The following is a 20,489-nucleotide window of genomic DNA, read 5'->3' as shown; positions in this document are numbered from 1 at the left end:
TTTTGTTTAAGTTATTGCACTGTTGTCATCAAAACTGGAAAAAAATGAGAAACATCAAATGCAGTATAAATATTATATAATAATAAATGGTGCTGTATAGAAGACAGTTATGCCACGGTTGGCTTTAGTTATGCTATCGTTATTGTTATTTTCATCTTTTTGGAGGGCACAGCGAAGGCTGAAATATTCAGTTTGTTTGGTTAAAGGTCTTGTTCCGTGAAGTATACTGGGAAGTCCGAGTTTACTTCTGGGTAGTCAAATCGCTTGTTCCATGATCCGCGCTTATTCCATGACCCGCGTTTATCCTCCAATGAGTCCCGCTTGTTCCAAGATCCGCGTTTATCTTCCAATAAGTCCCGCTTGTTCCAAGATCCGCGTTTGTCCCATGATCCTCGCTTATTCCATGAACCTCTCTTATTCCATGAACCTCGCTTATTCCATGATCCGCGTTTATTCCATGACCCCCGCTTATCAGCTAGTTCGTCTGATTCGTCAAGAGTTTCGTCGTCTAAGGGTGTTCCTCCGCACCTGAAAAATTAGTTCCTTTATTAAAGCTCTTATAATGATATAAACTACTGGCTAGGTTCAGTCCAATACCATTCGGAACGCCTCGGCCATCAATCAAAAACAACCTCGGATGTATGCCGGTACATCAGTAGAAGTAGTTCGTAAAATTTTAAATAATAGTATTAACTAATTGTAGTGTTTTAAAGGCCTATTTTAAGGAATGTTTGCATCTCCTGCTAATTGCTCTGTAGTCACAGTAGGGGCCAATTTCCTGTTTATTTGTTTATTGGCTCAGTGCATTTTAGGGTCCATTTCTATAATATATAATGTATAGTCATTCAGTTTAACTGCTGAATTAAAATTACTACGCGATCTACTTGCAGCGTAGTTAAATATCAGGATTTCTGACATTGTAAACCGTCCATAAATGATACACACGGACTAAAGTGCTCGTGTATAATCCAAATAACTTAGATTGTGGGGACAACTATTTCTTAATGATTTAAGCAGTTTTAAGCGCGTTTGATCTTATAAGATAAATTAAATTTGTTTATTTCCGCGAAATGGTAGATATCTTGCCAAATTATTGTCGGTTTGGGACACCAAAGGTGTCGTTCGAGTTGTCTTTAAATAAACATGACCTTTCCAAGCAAGATAAAAGAAGAATCGAAAATAATCTGACTGCTGGCTTAAGAATTTAATCAACCATACCGAAGTCATCTATAGAAAGAATCCGATCAGTGTTAATCTTGAGTTCATTCCAAGTTGAAATGTCATGATTCGGCGGATTGCAGTTGTCTATTCAATAAACGGCTTATTCCAATTGATATATCCCGAGAATAATTTGACTAAATAATAATTTTCGGAGAAATTCCTCCAATTAATTACTGTGTCCTAAAATCAGCATTGAACCATAAACACGTGTAAATAATACACGTGTAAATAAATAAATCTTAGATGAATGAATAGTTGCTTTGCTGTGTTGCTTCTATACTTCGTGTTTGCTTGAGTTTCTGAAAGTCAAATGCAAAAAGTGAAAGTTATTCGTGAAACAAAAAGTCCGAAGGTACGCATTCAAAATAATAATAATGGTTCCCTTTGTATTCGTAATTTATTTCATAAAAAAACATGCACTGACCGTTCAAAGGCGGTAATCCTATGTTAACGGTAAAGCAATTTTTATGGCAGTATGGTTTGTATGTATGTATTGTTAGTTTGTTTTTGGTGTTTGTATTTGTGTCTACGTCTGTGTCTATAGTTCAATGTCAATTGAGCCTTTGCCTTTTGCCCCGAAGCAGGTTTTTTAACTTTCAACTGCTGGGCTTCCGTACAAATCCATCATTCGATCGTGAAAACAATTCGCACAAAAAAATCTTTATTTACGTGTATCTCAAGTCCAGTTTAATTACCACAGGTGCTTGTGGTGCTTCGATTAATAAACGACTTATGATTTAATTTCTTATGCGAACTGGATTCGGACATCATAGCTCTTCCTACATGTTTAATTAGATAGAAAGCAACGGGGCCCAAATTACCAGCGCAGCAGCTAATGAATAACATGTAGTAACAACATCTTAATCAGGCAACAGACGGCTATTTATATAGGTATAGTGACTGCGTGACTAATGAAAAATACATTGTAAACATATCCAAATTAGGCAAGAAGCAGCTATTTCGGGTATGGTTTCCGTTGTTATGATATAATAGGTAATATTTCGTTGAATAATAGATTTGTGGGGGATGGAAACTATTTAACTATGCAAGTATTATTGTTTAAGTTATAGTTCGTCTTGTTGTATTATATTCACGCAGACTAATCGGTGTTCCAGTCCGAAGTGACATTTAGCTTACTAAGTATATTGTATATGTAATAGTTTAATTTAAGAGACCTACAGAAAATAGAGCAGGCGGCCGACGTAGCCTGCTTTATTTTTTGTAGATAGTCAAAGTTGGACTCTTATTTATTTAGTGTTTATTGGTGCATTTGGTAGAATCGATCTAAGTTAAATTCATAAACAGAAAATTCGAAAAATCTTTGATTATCATTAGCCCAAACAAAAATGCAAACACCAACTATATGCTAATAAGCCTTGGTGGAAAAATAGACTGACAGAAATACACCCTATAAAACTATTGTTTGGTGCATTCAACAGAATCGATCTATGCAGCATTAATGAACATGAATTTCAAAAAGTCCTCCATTGTGATTGGCCCACACAAAATGCAGCAAGCACTGAATGAGATTAGAAAATATCAAAATGAATCTGCTTTAACAGATTCACGCTATAGAAGCATGTTATGATATTGGAGCCATGCCACTACATGTTTGTACATTGCATGGTCAGTCCTTGTAGTTTCAATTGCTTGTGATGGTGTACAAACAAGAATGGCATGTCAATAACAGGTTTCACTGGTTAGCGCACTCGCGTCTCACCGAGGCGACCCAGGTTAGAATCTCTGGCTTTTCCCACAGCACATATCCACACTCTCGCATAAAATCTTGCAAACGGCAGTGATTAATATGAGTTGCAATAACTTGTTTTCCGATCGTTTTAAAATAAACAAGTTTAAAAGAAATTGTAAATTACATGAATAAATAGGTAACATGTTTGACATATTCCGTTTTTACTCTCCGCTCACTCCAGTGCGGCGCCTCTATAGCATGTTATATTGTTTCTGCTCATGAAAGAAGAGGTTATTAAGAAATTAAGAAAACTCTTGAGACTCATTATGAATTTATCATAAGGCAAAAAGACAATAAGCAACCAAACAAAATAATTGACGACACGAAATGTCAAGATAGCATCCCTAGTCTACCATTCCTATCTTCTGCATCCACGACTTTGATACGGTCAGCGTGGATGATATTTAAGCTACCAACTAAATGTAAAACGATCGGGAAGGCATTGGGTAAAGATTTAGAAATACTATTGTTCGACCGAAATTACCGAAAAGGCAGATTAAATATAGACTGTCGACCATGAATGCAATTTTGGATTGATGATGATCATTGCCAGTTGTTCAATCTTTTAATGATCTTTAATTGTTTACTATATTTCAAATAATTGTTTCAAATTTGTTTGGCTCACAAATAAGCTAACTGTCCGAGAAATACAATGACTATATTGTTAAATATTGATGTCTGGTCAGACTTTAAAAGAGAAAGGAAGTTCAATGCTGTTTCATTGTAAAACAATGATGTTGTCAAAAATAATAAAGAGTGCATTCGGAGCTCCTCGGCCGTTTTTATCAAATGTGTTATCGGATGTATATGGACGGCTTACATACTCAAAAATCGGTACGTTTATGTCCCACTGCAGGTAGATCGCGTAGTAATTTTATTAAGCAGTTAAGCTTTATGACTTAACTCTTGGGAATCTTAATTATGTTTGCAATAATACACTTCACTGGCAATCAATTTAAACATAGATCAATAAATACAACTCTAAAACACTACATTTAATTAATAATATAATTCAAAAATTTACGAACTACTTCAACTGATGTACCGGCATACATCCGAGGTTTTTATCGATAAAAGTGGCCGAGGAGCTCCGTTTGATAAATAATGGTTACTATGTCATAGAATACTCACGTGACATCTTCAATCCCACAATCCTTCATGCAGCCGAAATAGATATCACAACAGCCGAAAGTTTCGAAATTTTCCCCGGAGGATTTTGCGTTCTTTGAGCACCGCATCATACCCACGAGGCAGTTTACCACGGAGCACGTGCCCTGGGACGTATGTATACAAAGTGACGTCAGGAATATCGTCAATGTCACGAGCGTGAAACATTTTGTTGCCATCTGAAATAAACATGGTATGTATTATAAGTGTATCATTCCCAAGAACCGGAACTCCAAACATTTTTACTTATTTGTTCACGGTCGGATTTACCTTAATAAATGTACAAAATATAATTAAAAATACAGGGACAAGCTACGTTTACACATTGGGCCGATTGTTTAGAACGTTGTTAACTTGATCGTTGTTAACTTTCAAATCGTTAATACCCTGACAGTTTCATGGACACCCATGTAATCTGCTGTAGTATTAACAAATATTGATATAACTGATTCAGCTATGCGTGTTTCACCTATAAATATATGCACATCATACACTATTTCACCTCTTAAAGTTAACAACGATTCCGTTAACAACGTTGTTAACTTTGACAAAGTTCCGAACAATCGGCCCACTGGGACCTTATTTATAACCGTATGCCTCTTAATAAGCATTTAGTTCAAATGTATAACTGCTGGGTTTGTTCACAGTATTAGTACTTTATCATGTAGATTGCATTATACATATTTGCTTTTTAAATCTTTTGTGTATAAAATAATTATTAAGTCAGGGTTTTTCCTTCAACAAACATTAAGCAGGAAAAATAAGTTATAATAAAGCTTTGGATGATCTTCCTAAATAAAATAGAAAATTGTATTTCCATTTTTAATTTCCCTGCTCATACATTTTTTTTATAATTGTGTGCCCTTTGTTATTTTATAAATCATGAAAAATAATGCAATTATATTAATATATCAGTTAAATTAAACTACATTTAAAAGACACACAATTGAATAAAATAACTGTATAGTAAAGGTCTTATTGAATCTGATATCTATTATAATATGTTTTCTTTACCATATTATGTTATTACAATGTCGGAGAATATCCCTACCAAAGTAAAACACCTTAAACAAAACTGGAAACAAATTATTAAAATTGTAAGCAAACGGTTCATTTTCGGTAAAGATCCAATTTCCAATTATTTAAGTAGATGCCGTTCACGAAATCTCCGAACCAATAAAAAATGTACTTACTGTAAAAAAGAATCGAACTGATTTGAGAGATATTTCCAATTTCTCTTTAACAATTCAAACTTTAACTATTTTGTCCTGGTTGATGGATCGTTTCATGCAAAAAGTGTCAAATATGCTCTGGTTTATATAGCCTGCCAAATCCCGGCGCAAACTGGTGCTACGAGCTGGTGAGATTGCAGGGCCGTAGCTATCGTGTGTTTTTCTTTCTTCAGGGGTTGGTATTCAATATAGATTACAGTTCGATCTTAGAACGATGTAGCTAATCGGATTGCTTGATAAACAAAACGGACATATACAATTAATGGAGTTTATTTTATATGACTTAATTTGTAAGAACTAATGTGACTACTTCGTCATTCCATTGTTAAGCATAACTCTCACTCTTAAGCGAAGTGGGAAGGGTACAAAATTAAATTGTTGTTTTTTTGTATTGTTTTTTTGTTGTTGTTGTTTCCGGAATAGATACAAGCTAGACATGAGATGCTTTCATATGACAAACTACAGAACGGAACAACAGTTACGGTTTGATCGATCCAGTCATGATAACCTAGACCCGAGTTATTTTTATAACATATATTATCAATGATAAGGAAGGACTTGAAAAGAAATAAATACACTATTAAGGAAAGTTTAATTCTTAAGGAATGTCGTTTAGTTTTGTTAAGATTTGATAACAGGCAGCACTATTATTATCATGTTCGCATTACTACCATAATTTATAGCTCTTAGTGTCCATTTTATATGGTTAATTATGAAACAAAATAGAGAAAGAATAACTTTTTTGTTTGCGGCGCAGCATTATACCTAGTATATTTGAATTTCGTATCATGTTTTGTATATATTTTTGATATGTAAAAACCAAATGCTTTAAAATTTGTTAATTAATATATTATTAAATTAATTAAAAACTGAATCAATTAACACAGCCATGTATCATATTTTGAGAATGTTCATATATAAATGATTGCAAATGTTTTATCATTAAAAAGAGAACTAATGTTCCAAACAAATGCAGGAAAAGTCGTTTTGATTTTTGCAGCATGATTCATAACAACACTAATTTCAAAACCTAAAGCTACGCCACAGAACAATCTACCCCAAAGCAAATGACGCAAGGACGTTTTCTTTAGTAATCAATCCGCCTTCGCCGTTTACGAAAGGTAGCAACATCATGAATAAGATATGGCCTTTCATGGTCAGCTTTATGACTATTTATGACTAACTTCGTTACCGGCTAAGTGTCCAGTTAATGGTCAATAGAGAAGTTAGTACAAGGAATATTTGACTACAATTCGTAAGGGCTTATGCCATCATCTATTTGGAATATTGAACGCCTTAACAAGCGAAAATACACGTCTGGGTCTACAACCTAGTTGTTTTCGGTTAATAATATATTAAAGATACACCACACATGAACAATTTGATGTGAAAACCATTCCAAATCATACAACACGCTTATTCGAAGTTTGATTTCTCATTAGTAAACACATACTTAATAAATATGTAGTATCAATTCTACTGCTTAGCGGTTACCCTCTTACACTATAGTTTACGTAGAGAGTAAAAACATAGGAGATATTGAGGATATTTGATGAATTTCGGTGTAAGATTGACCTTTATTCACCGAGTTATAATAAAACATGATAAGTTATTGAGTGGCGTAGTATATCATCATCATTTCCACATGATAACGGTCGCTTATTTCATTGTGTATTTATTTCGTCAACTTCATGCTTGGTCGTATCTGGTATATCTCAAAATATTGCAACAGAAATGTATCACAGCTTTGACAACTCACAACCAAAACACTCTATCGGCTGCTTTACTTAATATCAATAAGATCTTTTTCCCCTTCATCTTTCTACGGTTACAAGAGGAAAGCATTTACAGGCATACAAAGGTCCCTCAGCGACCATGTATGGTCCTGATAATTTGATCGACACTTGTCGGCAATTATTCACAATAGCCTAACAATTTATTGCCCCGGTGTATATTGTCGTAAATATGTTGTCGTAAATATGCTGTCGTAAAAAATGTAGAACAACCAACACATTTGCGATTATTAAATCTGCTTCTGGTAGGCAATAAACAATGGTATGCTGAGGTCATGTTTCTAAAATGCAGTAATCTTATTAACGTCTACTTTAATGGTAAAATATATAGAAATAGCTTAACAAAAACTCCCCCACCCCCGCTCTCTAATATATGGTCAAATACACCCGAACAACCATTCGGAACTCCTCGGCCATTCTTATCGAAAACAACGGAGGAGTTCCGAATGCCGAACAACGCCAGATGCCAATGCTCGGCCGTTACCTCAGTCGATTTAAACGGCATAACTCGACACTTATTAAAGCCATATTTAAGGAGGACCTTATCTCTGATCGACATGAACTTATATGTGATAGAAGCTCTAAACATGGATATTTTCCATTATGGTATTATTTTACACATAGGAAGCTTTCATTGGTAACATGTACTAGGCTTGGTGTAATGACGGATGTTGAACTTTCTGCACAACGTCAACGATGCCACAATGACGACACAAAGGTCGAGTTGCGTATGCAGAGCGTAATTTGATATTGACACATGAGACGATCCTACGGCCTGATTTTTAAAAGTACTTTTAGAAAAGGGATAAGTTAACCAATAGAAAAAAAGCAGGAAAGATTAAGCCCCGCCTCCAGGGATCATGTTTTTTTAACAGATTATGATTTTCTATGCAATGATCTGAATCCGGAAGGCTTCAACAATTTAAGCCAGGGGAAAGTCATTCTCGTACAATAGAGCGGTGATGCTATGTGTACTTCAGTTAAATTTATCATTATCAAACCTCTGATGAATGGTGTTGGGAAAATTACGAAGGTCTCTGTTGTAATGTAAGACCGTTGCAGAGCAGCTAAAGCAAGGCATCCCAAGGCTATTGCACTTAATACCTCTATATTGTTTTTGAAACAAAGACGGAAGTAAATTATATTAAAACCGGCTGTCCGGCTAGCGCTGTGGTTAAGCGATCCTTGTTCGATTACCGGCCTGGGTGCCTGTGAGTTTGGTTTGTGGTTACCAAGCCGGACAGATGGGTTTCCTCCAGGTATCCCGCTTTCCCCAACAATCGTTGTAATATAAATACAATACTGAAGTTTAAACTAAGCTTAATCCTGACAATTCAATTTAGCTTTGAAACTGAACAGAAATGACTTATTTATAAAAGAAATGTAGAGGAAGATTGAACATATTGCTGTTCTTCTTCAACGAATGTTAAATATCATGTGTTATAAATATGAAATGATATATTTAAGAAATAATAGCTTCAACATTGTTTCCAATTCATACGAGACCATTTAATGTTTCAATTTAATCAGTAATGAACCTACCAAGAACGAAAATAAAGGTGTTCCAAATAGACTAAATATACATTGTCGCTACACAAGGAGTTGCATCTAAAATATCCCAACTTAAGTAGCCTGGTATATGGTTTATGTTTCGAATTTGATAAGCCTTGACTATGAGTGATTTAGGGGTTCTGCAACTCATATAGAAATTACTGTTATATAAATTTATTTCATGTTATTTCTCGCTATTGTGTTTCCATGTTTTATCGCACACCATACTGTTTTGTTTGTTTACATATTTATTTTTCATTACTCTTTACATTTAACATGTAAATAACGTTTTATGTATAATCACCGAAAGAGGTAATAAAAAGTATATATCATAAATAACTTATATGAGATCCTCGATGTAAAATTAGTAGAAAAACGTGTCAAAATACTAAATATTCTGACAATACTGAATGCCAGAAGCTCGCTATGGCAGTTGCGGTTGTTATCTGTCTATTTTGCATGATCACACGAACCACTGCTTCTTTTCATATTTTGAAACCATTCATCATATTGGAAAATTAAGGAATAATTTTCTATCATGAGAACATGTCAGATTATCCTTTCCTCGTTGCTCAAGTTATGGGTCACAACCAGTTGAAATTATAACATGTGGGTTAAAGGCGCACGATAGAGGATGTTGCGATGTATTAGCATTTCACTTTAATGATAAAAAAAACACACACAAAACGTATGATTTGTGAAAAGATAAAACAAATACGCTAGCCGGTATTTATGTGTTTTTAATTTATAGCTGCGCGGCCATAACTTCCAGAATTAAGAGGGCAAACATATCGCTAATATTGTTTTTATATCTAAACACAAATCATATGGGTTTTTTTGTTTTGATAATTTTAGCCTTTATGAATGCTTTTATAATTGATAGCTACGTGGGTACAACTTACACAGTTAAAGTGACACTCTTTTTCAAAATCAATGCATAAACATGTATAACAAACATCAATTTTGACTGATAAACCTTTAACTACTTACTAAATAATACATTTATGGAAAATATCAATTACAATAACAACATTGTAACCGTGTATTTAATAGCAGATAGCGCCAAAAATTTCTAAATGATTGGTGAATGCTAAAACTGTGGTCTACTATAGTCTCTTAAGGTTGAAATACTGTGTTTTATGCTCATTTCTTTCAAATTTAACTAGGTATCCTTCATAAGAACCATTGTTTTGGGCATTTATTCATCCTTTTTAATATTTTAAAACAATATTATTAAATGTGGTAAATCTTATTTGGGAGTAAGAGTGCATCTTTAAAAAGTGCCAAAATATCGTTGATATTTTTTTCTATCTGAGCATAAATAATATGTTCTTTTTTGTTTTTATCATTTAAGTCAAATGATTAACACATGATAAAGCATTTACATTAAAAAAAATGTATCAAATTAGATTGTGCACCTTTAGGGCAAGTTGAAAGTTAAATCCATAAATCAAAAATTTAAAACGAGGATCGGTGAATTTGCATTTTGAATTTACAACGTTACAAAATATCAACAAAGCGTTCAGGAATGGATAGGATATTAAATGTCGTGCATGAATTTAAAACAAGGAATTCATATTCTAGTAGCCATGATAAATCGTGCTAAAATAAATTGATTTGAATCTTCCAAGTTCGGTTCTGTACTGTGACCAAATTTATTAGTGTTGTTTTTTGCCTTTGAAAATAATTTCATTTTTTTTAATTTGTTGTTACTTCATTTCTCTTTATTTTATTATATTACTATACAAGCTATATGGCTGGGCTCTCCATTTATTGTTTGTGTATTGATATTGTTCTATTTCTCTTTATCGTATTGTATTAATGTTAAGCTGCTGGGAGGGCCTTTCCATCTATTATGTGATTTTCATTTTAGAATGTACAACACTTGCAAATAGACGTAACTTGTTAACACATATCTGAAAAAGTCTAGATGCAAGCAGATTGAAATGAAGACCATCATAATATTATAAAACACTATAAAACGAAGGGACAGGACCGCTGCAACAAGCCGCTCAAACAAGAAAAGCCCAGTTTCAAAAATCGAACTTTTGTAATGAGCAAGTGATATTTGTAGATATATTTGAATTGAGAAATAAAGGTTGTTTATGAGAGAACCATGTACTGAAGTGGTCAGTATTTGTTTCTTTTTTTTCTTTTTGAATTGCCATTCTACGTCAATCCGTTATTTTTTTCAGAAAAATAATAACACACACAAGAAGCGTTAACAAAAACAGTCAAACAATGTGCTAAACAGTAACTTATTGTAAATAGTACTATTTCAATATGAAGAAATCAAGTAAAATTGAAGAGGTTTGAACTATAACAAAGTATATATCTGTATAATAAAAGCAGTCAAAACAGTTATAGTTAATGAAACAGACACACTAATACGCTAGTTCTGTTACAGATCCATTTACCATAATGTTAAATTCTGATGCCAGAGAACCTCTTGTAATTTTGGCACCATTTGAAAGTGTTTGTATGCTGATTACTGATATGTTTAATCACCGTTAGTACATAACAGATAAAATTATCATAATTTGTGTATTTGATGTTTTTTTGACTGAAATTGGATATAAATGGCATATTTTGCAAATCTTTAAACGCCAAGAGAACACACTAAACGATTTCAAATGCTACCAAAATGATATGTGGTCACCGAGCTACACAAACGCACGTAATTGTCGGTCAGATTCCTTACAGTGGTTTGACCTATTACTTGAAATATAGATAACAACATTTAAAAAGTTACAATGGGGGCTAACAATAAAACAATAAAATGCAAACAATTCAGAATGACTTTCCAGTAAACCCAGAGAATAACAAATTAAAGCATTGTCAAGTAAACACCAAGAATGAACATATTTCTAATCATTTGAAACTAAATACAATGTATGGCGGAAGATTAAATGGTTAATTGGGATACAAAAAATGTGTTAATGTCAAATAATTTACAAAACTATAACAAATAGCCAGTTAAGAAAGTGAACAAATATTTAAAAAGAACAACACTCCGTACAATCCTCGTTGCCAGCAGTTACTTTTGGAATAAGGTTGAATGGATAAATGAAATCAAACAAAAAGAAAAAGAATAAAAGAAGAATACAAATAAGAAGAACAATTTCAAAAGTTACCCCTCACATAAGTTTGAATGGATAAATGAAATAAAAGAACAGCAACTATTTGGAAAAAAGATTAAAAGAAAAACAAACAATTTCAATAACAGAAACCAATATGTAAGAGCGATAATAATGATAATAAAGAAGAGCGTACCTCCAAAATCCTCCTTCCAAATGTCTTAGGCCAAGTCACCAATTGCTTCTCTGCCCGGCGCTGTCGGCTCTTATATCTGTAAAATTCTGTCTGTTTCCCCCCACATTGACGCCAATCTCTCACCGATTTGGGAATTTAATGACATTAGAGCATTTATATTGAAGAGCTGCCTTACCTTATGTTACTAATATGTCTATGATGCCTGTGTGATTAATACATGCAATTCATGAACGAACTATTTTGAAAAAGAGTGGGAAAATATTTTAATTTGCTTTCAACAATATTGCATGTAAATGCATTTTGTTGGAAAGGGAATTAATAAGTTTTTTAACATCATCCAGACCATTCCTATATTTTGATATTGAATATGAGACCGTGCATAGTTTGTATGTTTCTCTCAATAATAAAATATGTTTAAACCGACAATAATGTATTGGTGGATGAGAATTTTTTGAAACATTTGCAATGTCCATATAACTTCGTAAGAGACGAACAAAATCGCCAACAACTGTTTACATAGAAAGTCAAAATCCCCCCATATGATATCTTTCTGTTCATGCTATTTTCGAAGGTTATTAACGATACATACATATTATTTATTTTTATGCAACTTTATTTTGATAAATCTTCTGTCTTTGCAAAGACTGTTGAAGGGATTCTGTCATATTGGAGTGTGCTTGATCATGTTCAAAAAGTTCATTGAAACGACAATAAACCATGCTTGTTATTATTCAAGAAGAGAGCATTCGGTTAAGTGAAGAAAATTATTTCGCAAAAGTGCCTTTGTAAAATAATGCAGCCAACATTCAGACAATACACAATAACATATCCCGATCAAACGTGACTGTTGTTTTCATAATACCTATAGGGACAAGCACAGTAGCAAAATATTTTGCAAATACCCTGTTTAGAGGGCACAATGCTAAGGCTTAACAGACACTAAAGAAGGAAGACACAGGTACAAACAACACAGAAATACCACACATGCATCCAAAGATCTTTATCAATAAATGTTAGGGTCGTCACTTTGGATTAGTCAACAAAACAGGATCTGACTTGGGGTTTAAACTGGCTCACGGGATCTCAACCCCACACTTGTCACATACCGGAATGTGTAAAAGACCTGGCAAGGTTGAAAATTTAAAGGCTTTGACCTCCATCCTTCTACCTGCAGACGACAACAATGGGAGTTTGTCGCGGTTTGACTGCGGAAAATATTATCATCTTCCAAAATTATTACTTTTTGGTGTGTAATCTTTCTTAATTATAGATTAATATAACTGTAATATTCTAACTTTATTGAATTCTAAATAGAAATACAGGATAAGCCTAGTAGCAAAAGATTCAACAAAGACCCTGTCTTAACGCAAATCTAAAGTCTTAGAATTAAAAGACTAGACGAGAGACAAAACGTACAAGAAAACACACACGTTACGGATGTAGTTAGTGCCTCTTGCTGGTCTCTTTTCCATGGTGATTTGTATCATTCCACTTAACAAATAGCCAGTCTATCGACGGGTTCAAACATGTCTTTCGTATCGTTTGTTTTTATCTAAATATCAGGTCAACTGCATAAGAAATTTCCTTTTCAATATAATATGAAAACTAATTATAGAAAACGAAGCAGTGATTTCTGACACAATAAGGGCACGATGCGGAGATAGATAATAAGTTACTGGAGTCGTCTCGTACACAAGATATGAGATTTATGAGCTAGCCTTGAGTGGTATATGCCGTCCGTTTAAAATCACCTCGTACATTTTACACTTTGTAACTATTTATTAGCCCGTCATTCAGAACTTCAGTGGTTCTTCTAATTGGATAACCGATTAAACCTGTAGCATGTGCGCTGTTATTAATAATACAATGTACAGAATTAAGTTCTGAAGCCACCAATCAACGATGGCCCTGTTTCAGGCGCAAAGTTAAGGTCGTACAGACACTTAAATGAGTAACACACTATATACAAATCAACACTGACAGACCTTGCATCAAATGTATTAATTAACAAATAATGGGGACAACCTTAGAACGGTCAGAAAAAGGGACTCACTTGGGGGTTAAAATTAGTTTATATACGTAAAACATCACGTTATTAATGATTTCAAGATAAAAAAAATAAAGCATAATCTGAGCCAGTGACAACTTAAGAATAGAGTAAACAAAATAATGGCAAGATTGTTCAGAACTTTGTTAAAGTTTACAATGGGATTAACGACATTGTTGTTAATTTTTAAACATGAATACTTTGATGATGTGCTTATATATTTAAATGAAAGACGTACAGCCTAAACGGTTGTCTGTGATATTGTTATTAATACTGCAGATCACAACGGTATCCATTAAACTGGTGTAAACAACGTTTGTTAACTTTTACACAGTCCTGAACAATCGACTCTATATAAATCAATAACGTTAATTCAAATACTTGAATTAAATTCATAAGAATAACTTTGAAATAATTAAGGTATTAGTGCAAGGTTAGCACTTAACAGAACAGAGGCAATTCCAGGTTTCAAGGTTACACCTCTGCCCTAGTATACTCCTTAGGCAAGGGGGTATGAGAAGAACATTTTGCCTAAGTTTAGTTCAAAATGTTGCATTCTGGTATTATCTATGATTTTTTTTCTCTTATATTGATAATTAAATTCATTGGCTGAACTCGCTATTGCTTTAAAGTATGATATCAAAAAGCATGTATATTAGCGAATCAACATATGCCATTTAATACAGAATAACAGAATGTATTTACTTGTCACTACAACTGTTGTTATTTGCCGTGTGATGTATGTGGACTTCTCCACAATGCATTTATCTATTGTATTGCCCATTGGAATCATTCTATGTCTAACCCTGTGCCAGTGGGGAGTTGATAGTGATGTTATTTATGAACAGCTTCAATCAAACTGCGACTGCTGTTTTGACTCGGCTAACTTTTCTCTACTAAAATTATAGCAACACATGCGGCTTGAAATATAGTTCTAAATGGTAAACATTTCGAAAAAGGAGAAGTCAATGAGTGCTAGATACGATAAGGGTTTTAATTAGAAATAAACCTGGGGTCTCAGTTAAAGTTTGGTGAAGGGCTAAGCTGTTAGTTTCCACCTTCTTTTTCATATAGGGCCAATGATCTTTAGTTAGCCTCTGGTCCTAGCTTCCAAATGGTATGTCCCAAGTTGTCAAATCAATCAAAATGGCAAACGTGTGGACAATAATCAAACGGGGAAACGCTGGCGTTCGCTCCGAAACATGTTCAGCCACGCTGGTGTCCGTGAATACTCTGTTCTAGCAGCGCTTCCAGTGCTTTGATATCATACTACGAAAGCCGATGGATCTCCTTTCCAGAATGGATTTACTTAAAACATCGACGATGAGTGCAAAGGCGTTGTAAAGGTGGTGATATAAGGTTTACTAAACGAAAAACGATGAATTGTAAACTATAGTCTACAATGTAACGGAATGTATGATTTGACAAAGTTTGCCTAATCAAAAGATTTAGCGATGACTAAATCTATAGTTTTGTATGTTGTTACAGTGTGTTTAGAATAGGTGTTTTACGAGCGATCATACGATCTCAGTGAAACATTAGAATAAACAATGGGCTGTGTTGCAGACGACAGACCGAATATCATTATTTTAATAGTATTATAGTAGTATTATGAAAATATAGCTTCTATTATTAACGATTATCAGTAAAGCCCACTGTATGGACACGTACAAACCCCAAAAATTAAAATAACGATATAAACAGTATGTCTACTTTCAATATTTTATTCGTTTATGTAACAGTCTATTCGCGGCATATTTACATACAAGTGTATTAAAGTCTGGTTGTGTTGTCCATTTGCTAGTTAACATCACTGAGGGTTAAAAAACAGTGTCTGTTAAATGTCATATCATGAAAAATCCCCGCTCTATACTTTTATTTTATTTTTGATATCATATAACCAGACATTTTGAGTTTCTAATGGAATTCGGATGTCATTCAAATTAAACCTCCCACTTAAGTTCTTGAACGGCATAAACAGCAACCATTTCGTACTTAATGTTAACGTCTCATTTTTCACGAGGCCTTTTGCAGACCTGCTAATCGAACTACGTCAAACTGACCGGATGCAACACTCTTCCCTACATTAAAGAGATTCTTCGGAGACCAGGGCTATTATTTTAACCTCAGAAGTCTATTTGCAGCGATTTGCTTTTGTAATACATTACAGTCCCATTACGTATGGCGGAATTGGGTCCAATAAATGGTTAACTCCTAAATTGTGCCCTTGATGTTTTGGCTCATGATGTTTAGAGTATTTCAAGCGTGACCTTGACTTCTGTGCTAGTGACCTTCTGGGTAATTTGCATATGATTAATGTGATGTTCATTTGTGCAAACTGATTTCAACATCACACCAAGGAGTAAAAGATTAGTCTGGAGGAATAATGACGACGATTATTTTATTTGAATATTTGAAACATTGTTCTTTAAACGCATACCTCATAGGAATAATACGAACTCAAATCCAAAATTCCGGTATTACTTACGATGTCTATTTCCCAACCTTTACGGAAATTGCCGACTATCCAACCATTACGGAAATTGCCGACTACCCAACCATTACGGAAATTGCCGACTACCCAACCATTACGGAAATTGTCGACTACCCAACCAATACGGAAATTGCCGACTTCCCAACCATTACGGAAATGGCCTACTTCCAAACTTATACGAAAATTGCCGAAAACACAACCAAGTCGATTGTTGAGAACTTTGTTTAAGTCTTGATTACGTTAAAAAGCGAAATATTGTTTGTTGGGCTCGTATATTGAAATAAAACAAGCACAGCTAAAACAGTCGGCTTAAATTTTGGCCTTTGGAATGTTGCGGATCATAAGCGCATCTGTTTTACAGAGCAATACAAATTTAAAAGTTAACGACGATGACGTTAACAACATTGTTAACTTCTATACCATTCTATACTGTCGGCACATGTTAACTTCATCGTTGTTAACTTCTATACAGTCGGCACATGTTAACTTCATCGTTGTTAACTTCTATACAGTCGGCACATGTTAACTTCATCGTTGTTAACTTCTATACAGTCGGCACATGTTAACTTCATCGTTGTTAACTTCTATACAGTCGGCACATGTTAACTTCATCGTTGTTAACTTTTCAACGTGAATTATGTCTTGATTTGTAAATATAATTATTTCAATAAACAAGTACTGTACAGCTGAAATATTTGTCTCGAATCGTACTTAAAGCTGCACTCTCACAGATTTACCGTTTTTACAACTTTTTTTTATTTTTTTGTCTTGGAAAGAACAAATTTTTGCGTAAATATCTGCAAACCAATGATAAAAGATTGCTGACAAAAAATCAGATCGCAGATTTTCATATTTCCGTTCAAAAATTAATGTTTAATGGCTTAAACCGTTACTAACAGTTTAAGAAAACTGCATAAAACATTAATTTTTGAACTGCTATATAAAAATATGGGATTTAAAATTTTGTCAGCAGTCTAATATCACTTGTTTCCATTGATTTTTGCAAAAAAAATGGCTCGTTCCAAGACAAAAAAATAAAAAAAATTGTCACAACGTTCAATCTGTGAGAGTGCAGCTTGAAAACTTTTAGAGTAATAAAGATTTGATTTGTCAGCAACGATGACTAACAGCGTCGTTAATTTTAACAAAGTTCTGAACAATCGGCCAAATATTTCAAAAAGTTATAATTTAGTTTCTGATAAACATTATAACGTAGACGACACAATTAAAACTGAGGTTTATTGGAAATCGTCGTGCATAACTGATCAATTCCGAGGCCAAAGCAAATCAAAAGAGATAAACCGCCTATGAATATATAAAATACGAATATATAGCATTTACGAGCAATAACATACAGATTAGGAAAACATAAAAAAAAGATATTACAATTATGTTGTTTAAAATATACCAGGGAGAGACAGCATTAAAGGGCCATTACCTTGTTTGTGTGTGTATTTGAGTTTATCAAGGTCTGCCCGCACCCATTGAGTGCATTATGGCTCGAACCCGCCGTGACGCCATCAAAAATTTAATTGTGTTTAAATGCCATAAGTGACATGAGATAGAAATCACGCAATTCGAAGTCAAATCCAGTCATTAAAAGACTTGAAGAATCAGATTGAGATACTAGAGATCTTGGTGCGATACCATAATTAAGCTCTTTGTAAAGAGATCTCTTGATTCTTTAACATGCTCGGTGTAATGCACCGATTCACGAGATACAACTTTCCTTGGTTGAACCAGTACTGAGTACACCATTTTCCCAGTACTACCCTTTAAATGCTGAGCGCTATGCAAGGGAGCTACTGGTACCATATTTTAACGTCTCTCTGTTTGACGCGGCCGGGGTTCGAACTGACGACCGTCCCAACATTAACTGTTCTTTGGGTTTTGGTTTATACTCATTTCTTTAACGTCAATTGTGTTGAAAGCTATTACCTTATAGAATATCGTTTCTTTGGGAAAAATAGTATTGGTGCTGTATTCAAAACCATCTTAAATTTCACTGAAGTTTAAGATTAGAATCTAGGTGTTTGATATACTATAAAACTAACTGACTGAATGGAATCACCGAGGCATGTCTAAGGGCAAGGATACGAACAATAGTGAATACGACCCCAGGTGTCCATTTGAGAGGCCATGATGATGCACTACCTGGTGGGGCTCGAGCTCACTACCTCTTTGTGAGATGCAGACACTTATACCACTAGCCCACACTCGTCCTGGTCGGGATAAGACCAACAACCTTTTGGGCGACAGGCGGACCCTTATACCACTGGACCATTCTTTTCCTGGTGGGTTCGAAAACATAGGCTCTTGGGTAAGAGGTGTACTTTTAAACACTCGCCCTGTAGGTGGAATTCGAACAGGTAAATTATTGGGTAAGCGTGTACCACTAGACCACACTCGCCCAGGCGGGGCTCGAACCCATAACCTCTCTCTTGGGGGAGAATCTGACTCCGATACCACTAGAACACACTCGCCCGGGCGGGGCTCGAACACACAACCTCTTGGATGAGAATTGGCCTCCGATACCACTAGACCACACTCGCCCGGGCGGGGCTCGAACACGCAACCTCTTTAGGGGGAATAGGAACCCGATATCACTAGAGCACCATCACCAACTCGAACCCATAACCTGTTGGGGTAGAAAACTCGACATTTTTAATTGTTTATTGTAATGTATTTGTTGAAATGAACATACTGCAGACCAAACCATACCATCATTTTGGTCAATAGGTTGTTGTTGTTTTTTTCTTTGTTGTTGTTGTTTTTTTTGTCTGTTTTTTTTTTTTTTTTTTGGGGGGGGGGGGGGGGTATTGTGATGAGGTGGTAAGGTATTATTCGCTATCAAGAGGCCTGATTCAGCATGCAATTTATTTCTTTATGCGTTAAAACAAACACATATACTGACCAGATCAGACAGTGGGACTATAAAGAAAGAGATTATTCCAAATATTATCTACGCGAATTAGAAAATTTCGACTAGGCTTTTGCGGCAGACATATTTGGCGTCAGACACGCACAATTTAGGATCATTCCATCCAGTCAGTATTCGTTATTGCTTTAAATTGAGAGTATACACACATTTGGTATAATATCATGATTTTATGTCTAGGTAATGAGTCTTTAGATAATGTCAGAGATTTTCTACGCTCGTTTACTTTAAATGGATCTATTATTGTCATAAAACATCGTTTCACTGGTGACGTCGGAATGCAAATAGTTTTAGGGAATCCGAACGATACTTAAAGTGACTCTCTTATTTAAAATCATTACAAACACATGTATAACAAACATCAATTTTGACAGATAAACCTTTACCTACTTATTAAATAATGCATTTATGGAAAATATTAATTACTGATAACAAGATTGTAACCGTGTATTTAATAGCAGAAGGCGTAAAACTATTAAATGACTGGTGAATGCTAAAAGATTTACTGTGATGTACCATAGTTTCTTAAGGTAGAAAACCCGAGTTTTATGCTCAATTATTTCAAATTAAACTCGGTATCCTTCATAAGAACCATGGTTTTCGACATTTATTCATCCTTTTGGGAATATCAAAAAATGTTAATTGTGGTAAATCTTTTTTTGAAATATGTGTGCATCTTTAAGCTTGTGCCTGTGGCCATGATTAAAAACACTCTCAAGTCTGAGTTCAAAAGCAAGCGGCAAAACTTCAAAATTTCCTTTTATTGTAACTTTTTCTTCAAGTTGAGTATTGATGATGGAATTGGCTGAATTGTACTACTATTTGAAATTGTACAATTTTGCAACTTTATTTTTGTAAAACGAATGCAATAAAAATGATACGGATACTTACATTTAATAAAATGTTTTTCTTAAGTCTGCGCCTAGACTCGGACTGAAGACTGTTCATAAGCATGGACCCTGGGGACCTATATAATTTGTTATCAAGGGATATTGCTTGCTGGTAACTATAAACAGAGGATTT

At 34.5% G+C, this 20,489-nt stretch overlaps 1 protein-coding gene across 1 annotated transcript; it reads right to left on the bottom strand.

The window, feature by feature from the left end:
• Positions 1-200: 200 nt before the first annotated feature.
• LOC128204915 (uncharacterized) lies at positions 201-12,013 on the bottom strand. The gene is made up of 3 exons (XM_052906317.1): positions 11,988-12,013; positions 4,103-4,317; positions 201-528 (listed from the first exon to the last, which is right to left on the bottom strand). Exons 2-3 carry the CDS (start codon positions 4,315-4,317, stop codon positions 201-203), a joined length of 543 nt encoding a protein of 180 aa, XP_052762277.1. The 5' UTR covers positions 11,988-12,013.
• Positions 12,014-20,489: the final 8,476 nt, after the last annotated feature.

Source organism: Mya arenaria, chromosome 10 (genome assembly GCF_026914265.1).
Source record: "Mya arenaria isolate MELC-2E11 chromosome 10, ASM2691426v1".
NCBI classification, from domain to species: domain Eukaryota; kingdom Metazoa; phylum Mollusca; class Bivalvia; order Myida; family Myidae; genus Mya; species Mya arenaria.
The sequence above is the reverse complement of the archived record's forward strand: the minus strand, read 5'-3'. Positions and strand labels throughout refer to the sequence as shown.

Coding starts and splice junctions, on each gene's coding strand:
- LOC128204915 (XM_052906317.1), bottom strand. CDS start 4,317: ATGGCAACAAAATGTTTCACGCTCGTGACATTGACGATATTCCTGACG. Junction 529..4,102: donor TGTGGGATTGAAGATGTCAC/GTGAGTATTCTA, acceptor CTAATTTTTCAG/GTGCGGAGGAACACCCTTAG.